Here is an 18,234-nt window from a genome sequence, read left to right on the forward strand (position 1 = left end):
CTTGAGATACCAGTCTACAGTTTCTTTTCCTATGTCATAGCATGATCCCTCCTGTCAGCCCAAACTGAATATTCTCCAGTCTTGCTGCAGTTGGGCATGGACTGCTTCAGTATCTGAAGTCATGACCACCACTGCCGTTTTTTTTTCTTGTGCCTCATATAGAGTCATAGATGTACAACAAGGAAACAGACCCTTTTTGGTCCAACTCGTCCATGCCAAACAGATATCCTAACCTAATCTAGTCCCATTTGCCATCACTTGGCCCATATCCCCCTAAACCCTTCCTATTCATATACCCATCTAGATCCCTTTTTAAATGCTGTAGTTGTACCAATGTCCATCACTTCCTCTGGCAGTTTATTCCATACACGCACCACCCTATGCATGGAAAATGTTAGCTCTTGGATCCCTTTTAAATCTTTTCCCTCTCGCCCTAAACCTATGCCGTCTAGTTCTGGACTCCCCCACTCCAGGGGAAAGATCTTGTCTGTTTATCCTATCCATGCTCCCTCATGATTTTATAAATCTCAAAGGTCACCCCTCAGCCTCCACTCCAGGGAAAACAACCCCAGCCTATCAGCCTCTCCCTATTGTACAAATTCTCTAACCCTGGCAACACCCTTGTAAATATTTTCTGAATCCATTCAAGTTTAACAACATCCTTCTGATAGGAGACCAGAATCGCATCCTATAATCCAAAAGTGGCCGAACCAATGTCCTGTACAGCTGCAATATGACCTCCTACTCCTATACTCAGTGCTCTGACCAACAAAGCAAAACATACCAAAAGCTTGCTTCAGTAGGAGATGAAGGTCTTCTACCTGAAATGTTGATTTTTTTTTTTTTTAATTTTCCCCCCCCGCTGTTTGAATGTTGCCTGACCTGCTGTGCTTTCCCAGCACCACACACTACTCTGATCTTCTGCATCTGCGGTCCTCCCTTTCTCATAGCTTTATTCACTATCCTATCTACCTGCGGCTCTACTTTCAGGGAACCATGAATCTGCACTCCTAGGTCTCTGTTTAGTAACGTTCCCCAGGACCTTACAATTTAAGTCTATAAGTCCCACTCTGATTTGCTTTTCCAAAATGCATGATTCTAACCAGCAGAGAATTTTCATCCTGATTTTCGTTGACGCTAGTTTTCTTCAGCCTTCGTGATGCCGCAGTCCTGCAAACACATCCTTGCTGTCAAGATGCAGTTGCTCTCACCTCAACTCTAGAATTCAGCTCTTTTTATTTTCTTTTTTTCTGTGCGTAAGCTATTGCTGTGAAGAGGTCAGGAGCTGATATAACCCAAACGGAGCATCGGTGAAATTGTTTCTAAGCAAGTGCTGCTTGGTAGCATTATTGATGACATTATCAAACCAATAATATCTGTAAATTTGTTAATAGTGCAAACTGGGTGGCAACGCAAGTTGAGGATGCACGGAGGCTTCAAGCTGACTTGAGCAGGTTAAGGGAAAGGACTAGATCATGTCAGATGTAGGATAATGTGAATAAATAGAAAACAGTCAGCAAGTCTCTTTAAGTGGTGAGTGTTTGAGAAGTGCAGTGTCCAATGACTTCGGTATTCTTGTTCATGAGTTACTAAAAGTCTGAAAATAGCTGCAGCAAGCAATTAAGAAGGCAAATTGTATGCTAACCTTCCTTTCAAGGGGATTTGAGTCAAGTTGTGGTGCTGAAGTTAAATACAGCCTTGGTGAGACCTCACCTCAAGTGTTCTCTAAAGGTTTGGTTCCCGCATCTAGGCATGGATATACTTGTCATCATGGGAGTGAGTACAGTTTCACGAGTAATCTCCGGAATGACACAAGTGTCTCCCGTTTGAGGAAATGGGATCTGTTTACCTCTGTTTTGTAGATTTGAGGGGTGACCTAATTGAAATTGACAAAATTCCAACAGGGCATGTCAGATAGCTCTAGATAAAATACTAATCCTCTTTTAACTGACTGAGTGTAAAACCAGGATATGCAATCTTAGAATAAGGGATAGGATTGAGACATGAAACTTCTTCATGCAGCGTGGTGAATCTATGAAATTCTGTCCCTGGGAGCTGTAGAAATTCAATCACCTGAACGTGTTCAGAAATGGATAGGATTATGAGGAGTAAAGATATCCAGGGGTAAGGAGAGAGTGCAGGAAAGTGGCATTGAGATAGATTAGCAGCTATGATCTGATTGGCTGGCTGTGGAGCAGGCTGAACCGCCTACTCCAATTTTTATGTGAGCTGCTGATGCTTGCCCAATAACAACAGAATGTTTGGTGAAAGTTTAAGGCTGCAATTAATGCTCATCTTGACTGCAGTAGTGGAATCAACTGATTATCTATTGTTTTTAAAACCCCAGAGCTCAGCATTGGAAAATGATATTAAAGGCAGTGGGTGATCACTGGAGAACATTAGTGCTGTTTCTATTCCAGAATGGAATTTAAACTCTAAAGATTGCACTTCATTGGTATGGCTTCTTAGTTTTGCTTTGGACACTCTTTCTCTTAAACTTACTACTTTTGATAGTTACAGATGTGAAATCTGAATTCGGAAGGAACTACATTTAACCTGGTTCCATTGCTACCAATCCTTGTCTGTCTTTTTGATACTCTTGTAATTTACTTGAGCATTGAAGTAGTTTAAGATTTATACTTGTCACTTGTCACTTGTGATTGATACACACAATCCAAGCAAGGCAGTTGAATGACAGGATTTCAGGGTTAAGAGGGGTATGAGGTTAAGTGATCATGGTAATTGTGACTTGGAGCAAATATTGCATGTTCTCCATGGGGAGCTTGGGGTTATGGATATCCTCTGAGTAAGTTAGATTTTTAATTTGCTTTAAAATCAGATTGGTAGGTTGAATTGACATTGAATGTTTTGTCAGTTGAATTTTGCAGTGAATAATACAGTGAAAAGCTTCAACTGTCACCCCAAACTGGTGCCACTTCAAATAATTTAAGAATAAAGAGTTAAAAAGGAATAACTGAAAGAGCGTCCTCTTTCTGCCATCTGTACCATGAGTCCTGAGTTGGCTCATCAGTGACACCTGCGCTACCATCCCTCCAATGCCTTGCAGTTGCCACCTCATCAGCACCAGGAGTCCCTGCTCTTGGCCTGTTGCAACCAGCAATCTCTGGCTCTGCTGCCAGGCCAGGAGACCCGACTCTGGGCCTACTGCCACCATGCCAAGAGTCCCACTTCAGCTGTCCTCTGAGATGTGTCTTGCTGGTGCCACCATCTTGAAGAGGGTACTGCTGCTGTCCCCAGTCGCCCGCTGCCACTGACTGCTGTGCGGTTGATGGTACTCTGCATATTTGCTGCATCAGTGGCTGATTAGTTGGCAGCACAGAAAAGAGGAACAAAAGAAAAAAATGAAAAGATGAAGAGAAGTAAAAGGAAGTAAAGCAGATGGGAGCAGAATAGCCCTGGGCAAGAGCCCACACACAGCCCTGCTACTCTGTCACCATCTTGGAGATTCAGAGGTTTGTTTTTTGAGATATTTAGGGATATGAGTTTAAGTTTATGATCAAGGAGCTAAATGGACTCCTGCTGATTGTGTGGTCTAGACTAGTGTACAAATAAAAAAGCTACTTACAATTTTCCCATCTTCATCTTTTTGTTCTTAACAATAGACTCAACCAGTACAGTGACCTGTTTCAAGTATTTGCAGATGATACTGTGCAAATCATATTGCCTGCATAACCCCCTCACCATCTTTCACTGCATTTATTAACTTGGCTGATTTAAGTTTGGTCATTCGCACTTAAAGTGGGAGCTTTGCCCAGATAGAGCATACATTTTTCTTTTCCTCACTGACTATTGATCTCTGTGCAATCTTTAATATTTTTCTTACCCGGCTCATTCTATAATGTCTCCTCATGATTGGTAAGTTTGTGAGACTATCTTGCTTGGTTCCACACTTGGCAATAAAGTAAAAGTTATAGATCTAACAACACCTATTAGTGATTTCTTTCTTTTCCATCCCTGTACCATCACCTTGAGGGTACATCCAAAACTATTCTCCAGAGCAAAAGCATTGTTTTTGGTGAAATGTGATCCTCTGTCTCAGAATGAACCTAAGGCCACAATTGAGACAAGGAATGGAGAATGACTGGAATTAGTAGAAAGTTAGAGGATGTGGAAGGGGGCGAGTATTATAGCTTTTGTTTTCCTAATCTTTTAATTGGAGTGAGGGTGCCCAAAGATGAAATGCAGGCCTTAGTTCTCATGTGTTTTGAGATATCAGAAGGATTGGGAGAATGGGTGAAACAGTCAGATTTATGCATATGTGGTATTTAACTTTTGATTTCAGATGATGCCTTCAAAGGCAAGTGCGTAGATAAGTTTAAGGGAGCAATGAGATGAAAATGGTCTGGGAACAGTAGCTTCTGGCCATAATTGCATAGGAAAAATGAAATCGGTAGATGCATTGAACTGGACCTGAGGAAAGATAGGGCAATGGAGAAATATCATGTGGTTAACCATTTCCTAAGGTTAATGACAGCCACATTGGATAAAGCACCACAATCCTCGGAAATGTTATTTGTAACTTTTTGGTTAAAGCTAGTTAGCACTAATTGATCAGATTTCAATAGGCATTTGCTCTAATGTTTTGCTAAAGTTTTCCTTTCTGAAATGTCACTGTATGGTGGTAGTTTGCATAGACTAAGACATCAGAGTGTTTGGTGAGGTTCTGAAAATAAGAGATTTGGACCTGCACAGAGTGAATCAGTTGCCATGTCATCTGCCATTGTGGCCAGGAAGGGAAGATGGGTGGTCAGTAGTTCATTCTAAATAGGTTTCAGTTGAATAAGAGGTGTGTCTTGGACACTTTAATGAGCTTGGATGAGAGAAGCACAACTTGAGTGAGACCTTTTCTAGTGTCAAGGCAGGAGGTACTGTCATTCTCCTCCTTGGAATGTTGCAGAGTGCTTCATTGTCAAAGTCATAGAGGTTTACAGCAAGGCAACCGGCCCTTAGGCTCAACTTGTCCATGCCACTCAGTTTTCACAATTAAGCTATTCCCCTTTCAATTGACATACTTGCATGTAACCTCTGGAAGGAATATTTACAGCCAATTTGTGAAAGCAAGAGTGCATAATATGGGATGGGGGATTTAATTAAAATGTTGTGCTTGCAGGATAAGCATTAACCAGGATATTGAGATACCATATATACTCGTGTAAAAGTCTGTCTCATGTAAATGTTGACCCCTTACTTTTGGTCAAAAAAGTCTTGTATTTTCTATATGTCTTGTGTATTCTATATGTCTTGTGTAAAAAGTTGACCCTATTATATCATATTATAAACCTCTTCCCATTAACCCACTTAAACAAAACCACATTCGTTCATACCAGTAACTCCACTCTTCGGTCTTTGTTTACTATCTTGCATCTCTTCACTCATTTGTTAATTCATTCACAACTCTACTTACTGGTAGCCCATTTGGTTTACCATGGCACGTTTTGATTCACTCATTCATTCACTCATTCGTCCGACCGTCCATACTGGTACTACATCTATCGGTACTTATTGCGCTTTGGTCACTATACATCCAAACGTTAATATCGTTAAAAAGCTAATCATTTTATTTATGTCATTGCATCTGAATAAAAGAGATATATTAGCTACATAGACCTTTTAATTCTTTGACAAATTTGTTAATGTTGCTGAGGTTCATAACATGAGAGTAAATGGGAGGGAAATGGAAGAATGAGGTGGGCAAGTTCAAGATGCTTACACATTCAGAATTTAATGTTTGATTTTAAGCATGCCATTAATCAAGGCCATGACAATGTTGAACAGTGTGATTTTTGCAGTATTTCGATGATTCTTATTAAATTTTTATACTGGTAAATATAAATAAAATTTACTTCCTGTAATCCATTCTTGTTTCTCTTGCTTTTATCCAGTAATTACCTTTTACTATAGTCTGTTGTGTTTTTTTTAACCTGGGATTAGTTGAGTGATCAAATCGACTTCTGCTAGTATGGAATTTTGATCTGCAGTATGAATTTCAGCCCCTCAAAACTAGTACCTTTAAAAATAGTTTTAAAAATTTGACTTTTACACAAGTATATACAGTAAATGCTTTGTCTTGATCTTTCCAAAGAGCATTTTTCTGTGGGTTGATAGATGGCAAGTAACTTGTTTGATGCAAATGATGAGCTTCAAGTGAGAATTTAACCATTTTCCCCTTTGACATTGAATGCCATTCTCATCGTTGAATTTCCCCACTCTCAATATCCTGGGGATTACTATTGACGAGAAACCGAATTGAAACTGCCATATAAATGCAGTAGTCCTTAATTTAATGTGGTAGTTACATTCGTAAAAATCACCACATTAAGCAAAATAGTGTCCTTTCAAAGTGCTTTCACATGGGTTTTTGTAGGAAAATGCTTGGGTTATCGAGTCATAGATATGTACAACATGGAAGCGGACCATTTGGTCCAACTAGTCTGTGCTGACCACACATCACAAATTAATGTAATCTCATTTGCCAGCACTTGGCCCATGTCCCTCTAAACCCTACCTATTCATATACCCATCCAGATGCCTTTTTGAATGTTATAATTGTACCAGCCTCCACCACTTTCTCTGGCAGCTCTTTCCATACTCGGGCCACCCTCTGTGAGAAAATGTAGCACCTTAATTCCCTTTTTAAATCTTTTCCCCTCTCTCCTTTTAACCTATACCCTATGGTTCTGGGCTCCCCATTTTAACCCACTTCCTAAAGGGAACATCCCTTGTCTATTTACCCTCTCCATGCCCCTCGTGATTTTATAAATCTCTGTAAGCCTACTCCTCAGCATCTGAAGCTCCAAGGGAAATAGCCTCCGCCTATTCTGCCTCTCTTTAGCTCAACCATCCAACCCTGGCAACATCCTTGTAAATCTTTCTGAATCCTTTCAAGTTTCACAACATCCTTCCAATAGGAAGGAGACCAGAATTGCATGCAATATTCCAAAAGTGCCCGAGCCAATGTCCTTTTTAGCCACAACATGTCCTCCCAATTCCTATACTCAATGCTCTGACCAATAAAGGCAAGCATACTAAACACCGCCTTCACTATTCCTATCTACTTGCGACTCAACCTTCAAGGATCTATGAACCTGCACTCCAAGGTCTCTTGGTTCAGCAACTCTTCACTCCCCATCACCTTACTATTATGTGTGTAGGTCCTGCCCTAATTTGCCTTTCCAAAATGCAGCACCTCCTATTTACCTAAATTAAACTCCAGCTGCTACCCCTTCGCCCAATGGCCCATCTGATCAAGATCCCATTATTCTAAGGTAACCTTTGCTGTCCACTCCACCTCCAATTTACGTTCCCAGAATGATTGCCAAAAGCAGAATGTGAGCGCAAAGTTGGTTTATAAAATACCAAAATACACAAACCTGCAAAAAGAATACTTATTTTAAAACATTTCTTGCCTCCATATATGAGATGGTCTATCTTGAGGTGAAATGCTGTGAATCCTCATCCAACACCTCTGCAGCTCTGGAAGGTCAGAATACAAAAATAAATTTCTTTCCTGCAGAAGTGTCTCATATTAGTAAGGCATAATCTATAGGTGATCTGCCGCTATCGTACTATGATTCTAGCGTTAACTCTTAACATAAATGAGTTCTGGGTCATGTACTGAAAAATTCAATGAACTTCTACTCTTTATAAATGTATTCTATAATCACAGATATTCCCTTGTCTGGGTTCAAGTTCAGCAATTTAGATGTATTGTAGCATGCTTCTCTTATAATGTCATGCTGTCAGAGAACAGAGCTCAGTAAGATGGAGACTGAGCTTTTATTTATTTTATTAAACAATTCAGTTTACAAAACATTAACAGTTGTATACAGAGAAACAGCAGTTTTGCAAGGGAGAGGAATGGCAAAGTCAGGCCCCAAACCCTACCATTTAATCAGTTTTCAGGGAAATGAGGACAGACCTCCGATCCCGAGACCGAACTTTTAAACTGTTGGCCCACAGGCCACGATAATGATGGCAACATGTTAATGGCCCTCGACAGATGTTTTGCAGCTGTGCAATATATAACACCGTAGTGAGAATCAGGTGGAGGTGAACGAGTGGTTTAATTAATTGGAATGTTGTTCTTTAATGAAGTCTCAAAGACTAAGCATTTGGGAATTGATTGACTTTGAGGGAATATTTAGCCGATAATTTGAACTACAGAGAATTCATCTTCTGCAGTGATAGCAGTAATTGGAGATCTGCTTGGATTATAAAGGGGCAGGGAGCAAATAATTTGAAAGAATCCAAAGTTAATGTTCAAGGCTTGATGGTGGCTGTTAACATTCCAAGCTCTCTGCAAGATAAGAATTAAGAAGAGTTTTGGAAATTAAGTTGTCACTTCACAACAAGGTAGAGTGCCAGAAATCATGCCCTACTATTTCCAAAGTTGTCACAAAAGTTAAATAGTATGCAGCATCCCCAATTTTGCAGAATAACAATGCTTCCTGTCAATCTGGGTTTATCTCACTACTTTTAAGATATGGTCATTCATAGCCTTTTGCTTGTCTATATATAGTACTTGTATTAGAACCAACGCTATTAAAACCTGCTAGGCTGGTAAATTTCCATATTTTGTGCACAAACTGAATACTTCAGAAAGTCTGAGAATAAATGAAGTTTCAAGATAGATGGATTTGAAGTCATTTGTGTGCCCACTGACTTGAAAGTATATCTTTCTAGACATTTTCAGTCTCTCTCTTTTTTGCAATGTTGCAATTTTATTTCTGAAAGTTAGGGAAATAAAACTGAATACAAAACTAGAAAAGATAAACTACTTACACTTTGTGGGAGGAAAAGTTAAATCCCCACAATCTTTCAGTTTTCTGGATTATTGTCCGCAAATGTTTCTGCTATGAGGCATATATATTTTAATTTTTTCTGAATATTTTTCTTTTTCTGAGTATCCTAGATTTATTGTACCCTCGGTTACTTTAAAGCTACCTTTTATTTGTTTTTATGACTGAAATATCAAATTGCATTTACCTAATGACTTTAGAATAGAAAAGCAAAACAAAGTACTTCAGAAGCAGTCCGAGAACCAATATTGAGGCAAAGCAGTAGGAAGTTTTAATAGGGATTCACGTGTTAGCCAAAAGGATGGAATTTAAAGAAATGTGTTTTTTGTTCTCTGGGTTTGGTTTTTCTTAATCCAGTCTCTTTTTCTACCCCCCTCCCGCCACCCCCGACTTTAAAAATAATTTTGATCAGCATGTTTAAACATATGGGACAAGTAGGACCTGAACTCGGGTCTTTTGTTCAGAAGTAGAGATGTTACAAGACCATTCTTTCCCCCCCCCCCCCTTTCCAATCACCTCCTGTTGTGATATATAATTTACCTGTTTTGTGTCTGTTTATTTTCTAATCTTTAGAACTCCTTATTTAAGGAGATTGTGTGTTGATTTTCCTGTTCACAAGGGTGCAAAATGCCTTTGTTCCCTTGCTGTGTTATTAGCACCTCATAATTTCATAGAAAATTTAATTATTTTGCTTTGAAGGCTGCACGAGAATGCTTATCTCAATGAGGTGATGATATTTATTAATCTACAGCAAATTCTAACTGACTAGCTTTCATCTTCTCATTAGTGCAGCAATGAAGTGCCAGGAAATGTGCTTAAAAACAGCAATGAAGATCCTGAAGTGGTGTGACCTGACATGGACTTTGGAGTTAATTTTGGCCAGAATCCACAGTTGCAAAATAAAGCTTAAAAATCAACAGGGTAGCCACTAACTCAAAAGGAATCAAATGTTCATCATTGACCCTGTAAACTGCTCTAAGATATATTTTAAAACTTAGCAGCTACAAAAAGGAATGTAATTGATGAATGGAGCGATGGATTTGAGGTGAGATTAAAGGCAACAGACTTGACCTTTCTACTATTGTGCTTTCATGTTATTGCAGTCAACTAAGACTTGACGTTAACCGAGCAATTAGGACAGGACTCTGCATGCTGAACAGCATAAGCAGCAAGTGTTACACTCAGAGCAAAGTGATCTCACGCCTAACAGATCAGATCAAAGCTCTGTGGTCCTTCCACATCCAGTCATGAATGATAGTGGACAAGAAAACAACTTACTGGGGGAGGAGGCTCCACAAATATCTCCATCCTCAATAACAGAAGAGCCAAACACATCAGTGTGAAAGATAAGGCTGAAGCTTTTGCAGTAATTTTCGGCCAGAAGTGCCAAGTGGGTGATCCATCTCAGCACGTCCAGTGGTCCTCAGCATTACAGATACCGGTCTTCAGCCAATTCGATTCACTCTAATTAATATCAAGAAATGATTGGAGGCACTAGGTACTGCAAAGGCTATAGACCCTGACAACATTCTGGCAATAGTACTGAAAATTTGTGCTTCAGAACTTGCTGCAGCCCTGGCCAAGCTGTTCCAGTGTAGTTACAACATTGGCATGTATGTGGAAAATTGTCCAGGTATTTCCTGTACACAAAGCAGAACAAAACCAATTTGACTAATCACCACCACCACCACCACCACCCAGCCACCTCCTCCATCCTCAAAACAAATCAGTAAAGTGATAGAGGGTGACATTCATAGTGCTGTCAAACAGTAGCTGCTCAGTAGTAACCTCTCTGACAGTGTTTGGTTTCTGTCAGGGCTACTCAGCTCCTGACCTCATTATAGCCTTGGTTCAAACATGGACAAAAGGGCTGAATTCCAGGAGGTGAGGTGAGAGTGAGAGCCCTTGGCACCAAGGAGCCTTAGCAAAACTGGAATCAATGGGTATCCAGGCCAAACATTTCCCTGGTTGGAGTCATAAGTGGCACATAGGAAAATCGGTCATGGTGATTGGAGGTCAGTCATCTTGGCTCCAGGACACCTTGCAGGCATTCCTCAGGGTAATGTTCTCTGCCTGCCCATCTTCAGCTGCTTCATCAGTGACTCTCCTGCTATCGTAAGTGGGGATGTTCACCAATGATTACACCGTATTCAGCACCATTCATGACTTGGTACTGAAGCAGTCCATGTTCAAATGCAACAAGATATGGTCATTTTCCAGGCTTGGGCTGACAAGTGGTAAGTAACATTTGTGCCCTACGAATGCCAGGCTATGACCATCACCATGGCATTCAATGGTGTTACCATTGGTGAATCCACTACTATCAACATCCTTGACCAGAAACTCAACTGGATTCATCACAAACACCTTGGCTACAAGACCAGATCAGAGGCTAGGAATACTGGTGAGTAACTTCCCACCTGGCTTTCTAAAGACTGTCTACCAACTCCGGGGCACAAATTGGGAATGTGATGGAATACTCCCCACGTACTTGAATGGGTAAAGTTCTAAAAACATTACAGAAGCTTCATGCCATCGAGAACAAAGTAGTTTGCTTGGTTGGTACCACCTGCACAGCATCCACTCCTTTCACCACTGACGTTCAGTAGTAGCAGCAGTGTGCACTACCTACAAGATGCAATGTAGAAATTCGTAAAAGATCCTTAGACAGCACCTTCCAAATCCATGACAACTTCCATCTAGAAGGACAAGTGCAGCAGATAAACTAAACAGGAATACCACCTGCAAGTTCCCTTCTGAGCCACTCACCATCCTGCCTTAGAAATATATGCCCGTTTCTTCACTCGTGGATCAAAATCCTGGAATTTCCTCCCTTCAGGCATTGAGAGTCCATCTCTGAATCGGGGACTGCTTTGCTTTAAGAAAGCTGCTCACCACCTTCTGAAGGCCAACTAGAAATGGCCAATGAAATGTTAACCAGCCAATTATGTCTACATCCCATGAGTGAATTTTTTTTTTCAAAAAAGGTCTGTTTTACACATGCAGTGGAACCATCAAATAAGGTAGTGAAGAGTTGTGTGTGTTCGAATGCACTTCTGTCTGAGCTTTTAATTTTTTGAGTGATATTTTTGAAGGCAGCGTATAGATGAGTAAGTTATTCTGTGCCCAATGCAGGCATATACTGTTGGTCCCTGCAAAGAGTAAGAAAAAAAATTGCTGTATATTTGTTGTTTTATGGGTAGTGTCACAATTCACATGGGGGGGAAAGTGCTGATGTCAAGCCGACTACTCGGGTTGCTGCAAATGTGAAAACTGAATTAAGCTATCAAAAATGCTCGATTTACTTAACCGTCTAACTCTGTTTAAAAGAAATACACCAAGTTTTGTTTTTTCAGCTAATGAAAAATGTTACTACAATGAAAGTGATCATCTTTACTGGTGAAACTCTGCAGATCTGGCAGTTTCTGTGGGAAGAAAGCAGAATTAACACTGAGTCTTGATCATAATTGAGTTATTGGATTTGAAATGTTAACTGTTTTCTTCAGGCTCTTCAGACTCTTCAGAATGATTCACTGTGGAATATAGTTTACCTGCTCTTTCAGATTCACAAAGAAATAAATTAAAAGCACAAAAGAAAAAAAAGTAAACACTCTGGGTCCAATTATTCAACAAACTAAATGGCTGATAATTGATTCTTCAATCTTAAGGATATCTGCATAGCAAAAGGCTCAAGAGAACAATCTGTGCAGTTTTGTGCAGAAGACTGGTGATCCAGAATGGTGTACTTTTTGGCTATTTGTTCTTGTCCATTTCTCCATCGGGGGCATTTAAAAGGAATTAAAAACTTCAAAGTTGTGCAATAATAAAATTAGCTAATCTTTTTTTTCTTGCCACCAGTTACTATGATCATAAAATGAAAACAAAGAATTGCAAATGCTGGACATCTGAAAACAAAAAAAAAACCAAACTGTTGGCAAAACTCAGCAGGACCCAGAGACCAAAGAGTAGCAATGTGTTAAAAATGTTTTTTTATTTTCCCTAATTTTTGTGTTCTGGAGGCATATTCTCTTCAAAGAATTTCTGGGACCTATTTTATTTTTGGGTCAGTGGGCTGTTCGTTAATGTTGTGTATCATTTGTCCCAGGTTCATCTATTTTCCAGTTGATGGAATGGGTAAATTTTTGGAAAATTCTTGCGCCATGCTTGTGGGCAATTTGGTATAAAATATTTTGGTCAGTTATGCTTGGTATCACATCCATGTCTGTGTATGGCCACCAACTCATGAAGGAACAGTGTAAAGTGTTTTCATTTGTGTTATAACTATGGATTCTTAATGCAGATTGAATACTATGCATTTTCCTTTTTTGTATTTGTTTTTATTGCATAGTTAAATGTCCCTGGTTCTGGACTACCTGATTATTAGGGACATAGGATCATAGAATCCCTGCAGTATGGAAGCAGGCTGACCCTCTGAAGAGCATCCCACCCTGCATTTCCCAATCCATCTAACCTCCACACCCCTGGACGCTACAAGCAATTTAGTATGACCAGTTCACCTAACCTGCATGTCTTTGGACTGTAGGAGGAAACCAGAGCACCTGGAGGGTGCAGACATGGGGAAAATGTACAAACTCTGCACAGTCACCTGAGTAGAATTGAACCAAGGTCCCTGGTACTGTGAGGCAACAGTGCTAACCACTGAGTCACCATGCCACCCTTCCTGCATTTATCCTATTTAGTCTTGTTAGAATTTTATGGGTTTCTGAGACCTCTGGCAAATTATTCTTTTTGTTTTAAATTTTACTTATTTTTCTAAATAACCTGTTCACACCTCTGGATCAGGTGGGGCTTGAGCCTGGACCTCCTAGTCTAGGAATCGGGACGCAACCACTGTGCCATAAGAGGGCCCTCAGCAAACTGTTAACTTCAGTGAATGTTATTGACACAATAGATTAGTTGTCCAGGTATCCAAGTTTAACAAAATGCACTTAAATTAGTGTAATTAACAAATGATCTGATATCTATGACTTAATTTTTGAGATTATAGACTGTGATATATAATTTGTAATTCTGGTGTTTAACACTAAAACTGCTCTTTGTTTTTCTAGGTGAATTTTGTAGTGTGCCAGTTGTTTGCTTTGCTCGCAAGTGTATGGTTTCGACTTTATCTTCACCCAGCTAAAACTAGCAGCTATGTCAGGCATGCTGTTGCTACACTTCTTGGACTTTACCTTGCATTGTTCTGCTTTGGTTGGTAAGTATTGCACTGAAATTTGCTTTTTGTTTTTGGGGAAAAAAAAGTCTTAAATGTCAAGCAAGATGTCCTTCAGCCTCATGGGTATTTTGCATCTAAAAACTCATGTTTGCATGTAAAATGACCAGTATTTGATTTGATTTGAATCAGATGTTTAGAGTCATTCAGTTTGGCCTTGTTTTCATTATAATATAACCACGGTGGCTTAGTGGTTAGCACTGCTGCCTCACAATGCCAGGGACCCAGGTTCAATTCTAGCCTCTGGTGACTGTTTGTGTGGACTGTCTGTTTGCTCGTTTTCCCAGTGTCTGTGTGGATTTCCTCCCACAGTCCAAAAATGTGCAGGTTAGGAGAATTTGCCACGCTAAATTGTCCATCGTGTTCAGGGATGTGTGGGTTTGGTACGTTAGTAAGGAATAAATGTAGAATAGTAGGTTTGGGGAATAGATGTGGGTGGGTTATTCTTTGGAGGGTCAGTGTGGACTTGTTGGGCTAAATGGCTTCCAGCAGGGCTAGGATTTTTTTTGATGCTAATAAAGAGCATGAATGCTTCTTTCTGACTTTCACCAACTTATTGCAGATTAATCATTGCGCACAGGATACTGTTGGGGGAGATGACTCACCAAGGGAAGGCAGCAGTAGCTAGGTTCATGGTATCTTGACTGGCTCTACTGTACAGAAGGGTGGGAAAAAGAGTGGAGGGGCTACAGTCATAGGGTGTTAAGTTGTTAAGGGGAGTACGTAGACAGGTCTGTGGATGAACATTACCCTTCCAATAGTATCTTGCCTCCCAGATGCACGGGTCAGGGATGTCGCAGATCGATTGCAGAACCATCTGAAGGGAGAGGGTGAGCAGCCAGCTGCTGTGGTGCATATAGGTACCAATGATGTAGGTAAGAAATGGGATGAAATCCTCCAAGCAGAATTTGGGGAGTTAAGAGCCAAGTTTAAAAAGTAGGATCTCAGAAGTAGTAATCTCAGGATTGCGACAAATGCCATGTGCTAGCCAGAGTAGAAATGAAAGAATAGGCAGGATGAATGCGTGGCATGAGAGATGATGCAGGAGGGAGGGGTTCAGATTTTTGGGATATTCAGACTGGTTCTGGGGAGGTGGGACAATTACAAATTTGACAGTCGACACCTGGGCCTGACTGAAACCAATTTCTTAAGGGGTGCTTTGCTAACTCTGGAGGGTTTAAACCAATGTGGCAGGGGGGTGGGGATCAAATGAGGTGGTTAGTGGACATTAAGGAAGTAGTAACTAAAACCTGTAAGGAGCTAGCTAATGAAGTCAGCATGATTAAGGGGAAGTGTAGGCAAGGAGCAGATGATAGGGATAGATGGTCTGAGGTGCATTTCTTTTATGTAAGAAGTGTAGTAAGTAAGGCAGATTAATTTAGAGCTTGGATTAGTACCTGGGGATATGATGCTATTGCTATTACTGAGACTTGGTTGAGGGAAGGGCATGATTGGCAACTGTATATTCCAAAAAATAGATGCTTCAGGTGGGGTAGAGAGGGAGGTAAAAGGTGCGGAGGAGTTGCATTGCTGCTCAGAGGATATCACAGCTGTGCTGAAGGAGGGCACTATGGAGGGTTCTAGCAGTAAGACAATATGGACAGAGCTCAGTAATAGGCAAGGTGCAGTAACAATGTTGGGGCTGTACTACAGGTGAGCATGACAGAGGTAGAAGTATGTAAACGGATAATGGAAAGATGTAGGAGCAAAAGGGTGCTGGTGATAGGAGATTTTAATTTCCCAATGTTGACTGGAATTCACTTGGTGTTAAGAGGCCTAGATGGAGCAGAATTTGTAAGGAGCATCCAGGAGGGTTTCATCGAGCAGTATGTAAATACTCCAACTTGGGAAGGGGCCATACTGGACCTGGTGATGGGGAATGAGCCCAGCCAAGTGGTTGAAGTTTCAGTAGGGGATTACTTGGGGAATAGTGATCACAATTTATTAACTCTTAGAATACTCATGGACAAAGTCAAAAAGAAGTGTGCTAAATTGGGAGAAGGCCAACTATAGCAAAATTCAGCTGGAGCTGGGGAATGTGGCTTGGGAGCAGCTGTTTGATGGTAAATCCGCATTTGATATGTGGGAGGCTTTTAAAGAGGTTGAGTAGAGTTCAGGACAGACATGTCCCTGTGAAAATGAGGGATAGAAATGGCACGATTAGGGAACCATGGATGACAGGTGAAATTGTAAGACTAGCTAAGAGTAAAAAGGAAGCATACGTACATTCAAGGTGACTGAAAACAGATGAAGCTTTGGAAGAATATCAGGAAAGTAACTCTGATCTGAAATGAGGTATTAGAGGGCCAAAAAGGGTCATGAAATATCTTTAGTGAAATAGGGTTAAGGAAAATCCCAGAGCCTATTATTCATATATAAGGAGCAAGAGGGTAGCTAGAGAAAGGATTGGCTCACTCAAGGACAAAGGAGGGAAGTTGTGCGTGGAGTCAGAAAATTGGTGAGGTTCTTAATGAATACTTTGCATCGGTATTCACCAAGAAGAGGGACATGACGGATGTTTTGTTAGGGATAGATGTTCTAACTCCACTCTAAGTCAAGTTGGCATAAGGAGGGAGGGAGTGTTGGGTATTCTAAAAGGCCCCAGGTCCAGATGGGATCTATCCTAGGTTACTAATGGAAGAGAGAGAGGAAATAGCTGGGGTTTCAACAGATATCTTTGCAGCATCCTTGAACACAAATGAGGTCCCTGAGGACCTGTATACCCTTGAGTTTAGAAGACTGAGAGGGGATCTGATTGAGACATACAAGATTATGAAAGGATTGGACACTCTGGAGGCAGGAAACCTGTTTCCGCTGATGGGTGAGTGCCGAACTAGAGGACACAGCTTAAAAATACCGGGTAGACCATTTAGGACTGAGATGAGGAGAAACTTCACCCAGAGAGTGGTGGCTGTGTGGAATGCTCTGCCCCAGAGGGCAGTGGATGCCCAGTCTCTGGATTCATCTAAGAAAGAGTTGGATAGAGCTCTCGAGGATAGTGGAATCAAGGGTTATGGAGATAAGGCAGGAACAGGATACTGATTAAGGATGATCAGCCATGATCATATTGAATGGTGGTGCAGGCTTGAAGGGCAGAATGGCCTACTCCTGCACCTATTGTCTATTGTCTATTGACTGGAGAATTGCTAATGTTGTCCTGTTGTTTAAGAAAGGTGGCAGGGATGATCCAGGTAATTATAGACTGGTGAGCTTGATGTCAGTGGGAGGGAAGCTGCTGGAGAAGATACTGAGGGATAGGATCTCTACATTTTGGAAGAAAATGGGCTTATCAGTGATAGGTAGCATGATTTTGTGCAGGGAAGGCCATGTCTTACAGACTTAATAGAATTCTTTAAGGAAATGACAAAGCTGATTGAGAGAAGGGCTGTGGATGTCATATACATGGACTACATTAAAATGATTGATAAGGTTCCCCATGGTAGGCTGAAAGAGAAGTTGCATTGGGTCCAGGGTGCACAGCAGGAGACAGTAGTCAAAATAAAGAACTGTGACCAGTGGTGTTCCACAGGGATCCATGTTAGGACCACTGTTTGTGATATGCATAAATGACTTTGAGGAAGGTAGTCTGATTAGCAAGTTTGCAGATGACACGAAGATTGGTGGCATAGCAGATAGATAGTCAAGGGGACTGTCAGAGAATGCAGCAGAGTGTAGATAGATTGGAGAGTTGGTTGGAGAAACGGCAGATGGAGTTCAATTCGGGAAAATGTAAGGTGATGCATTTTAGGCTGATGCAATTCAAGAGCAAACTATATGGTAAATGGAAAAGCCCTGGGGAAAATTGGTGTACAGAGAGATTTGGGTGTTTAGGTCCATTGTACCCTGAAGGTGACAACACAGGACAATAGTGGTCAAGAGGCATACTGCATGCTTTCCTTCATCGGACAGGATATTGAGTACAAGAGTTGGCAGGTCATTTTGCAGTTGCATGCGACTTTGGTTCGGCCATATTTGGAATACTGCATACAGTTCTGGTCTCCACATTACCAAAAGGATGTGGATGCTTTGGAGTGGGTGTAGAGGAGGTTCACCAAGAAAGTGCCTGGTATGGAAGGCACTAGCTATGAAAAGAGGTTGAGTAGATTAGGATTATTTTCATTAGAAAAAGAGGTTGAGGAGGGGACCTGATTGAGGTTTACAAAACCATGAGAGTAATAGACA

General features: G+C 40.9%; 1 protein-coding gene across 4 annotated transcripts in view; it reads left to right on the forward strand.

Moving 5' to 3' along the window:
- LOC140465662 (lysophospholipid acyltransferase 2-like) overlaps positions 1-18,234 on the forward strand; it is a 129,889-nt gene that overhangs the window by 41,053 nt on the left and 70,602 nt on the right. For all 4 annotated transcript variants that reach the window (XM_072561257.1, XM_072561271.1, XM_072561278.1 and 1 more), the window contains one exon: positions 13,889-14,034. In XM_072561257.1, the coding sequence (XP_072417358.1) occupies positions 13,889-14,034 (146 nt within the window). The remainder of the gene's footprint in view (positions 1-13,888; positions 14,035-18,234) is intronic.

Source organism: Chiloscyllium punctatum, chromosome 3, assembly GCF_047496795.1.
Source record: "Chiloscyllium punctatum isolate Juve2018m chromosome 3, sChiPun1.3, whole genome shotgun sequence".
Classification (NCBI taxonomy): domain Eukaryota; kingdom Metazoa; phylum Chordata; class Chondrichthyes; order Orectolobiformes; family Hemiscylliidae; genus Chiloscyllium; species Chiloscyllium punctatum.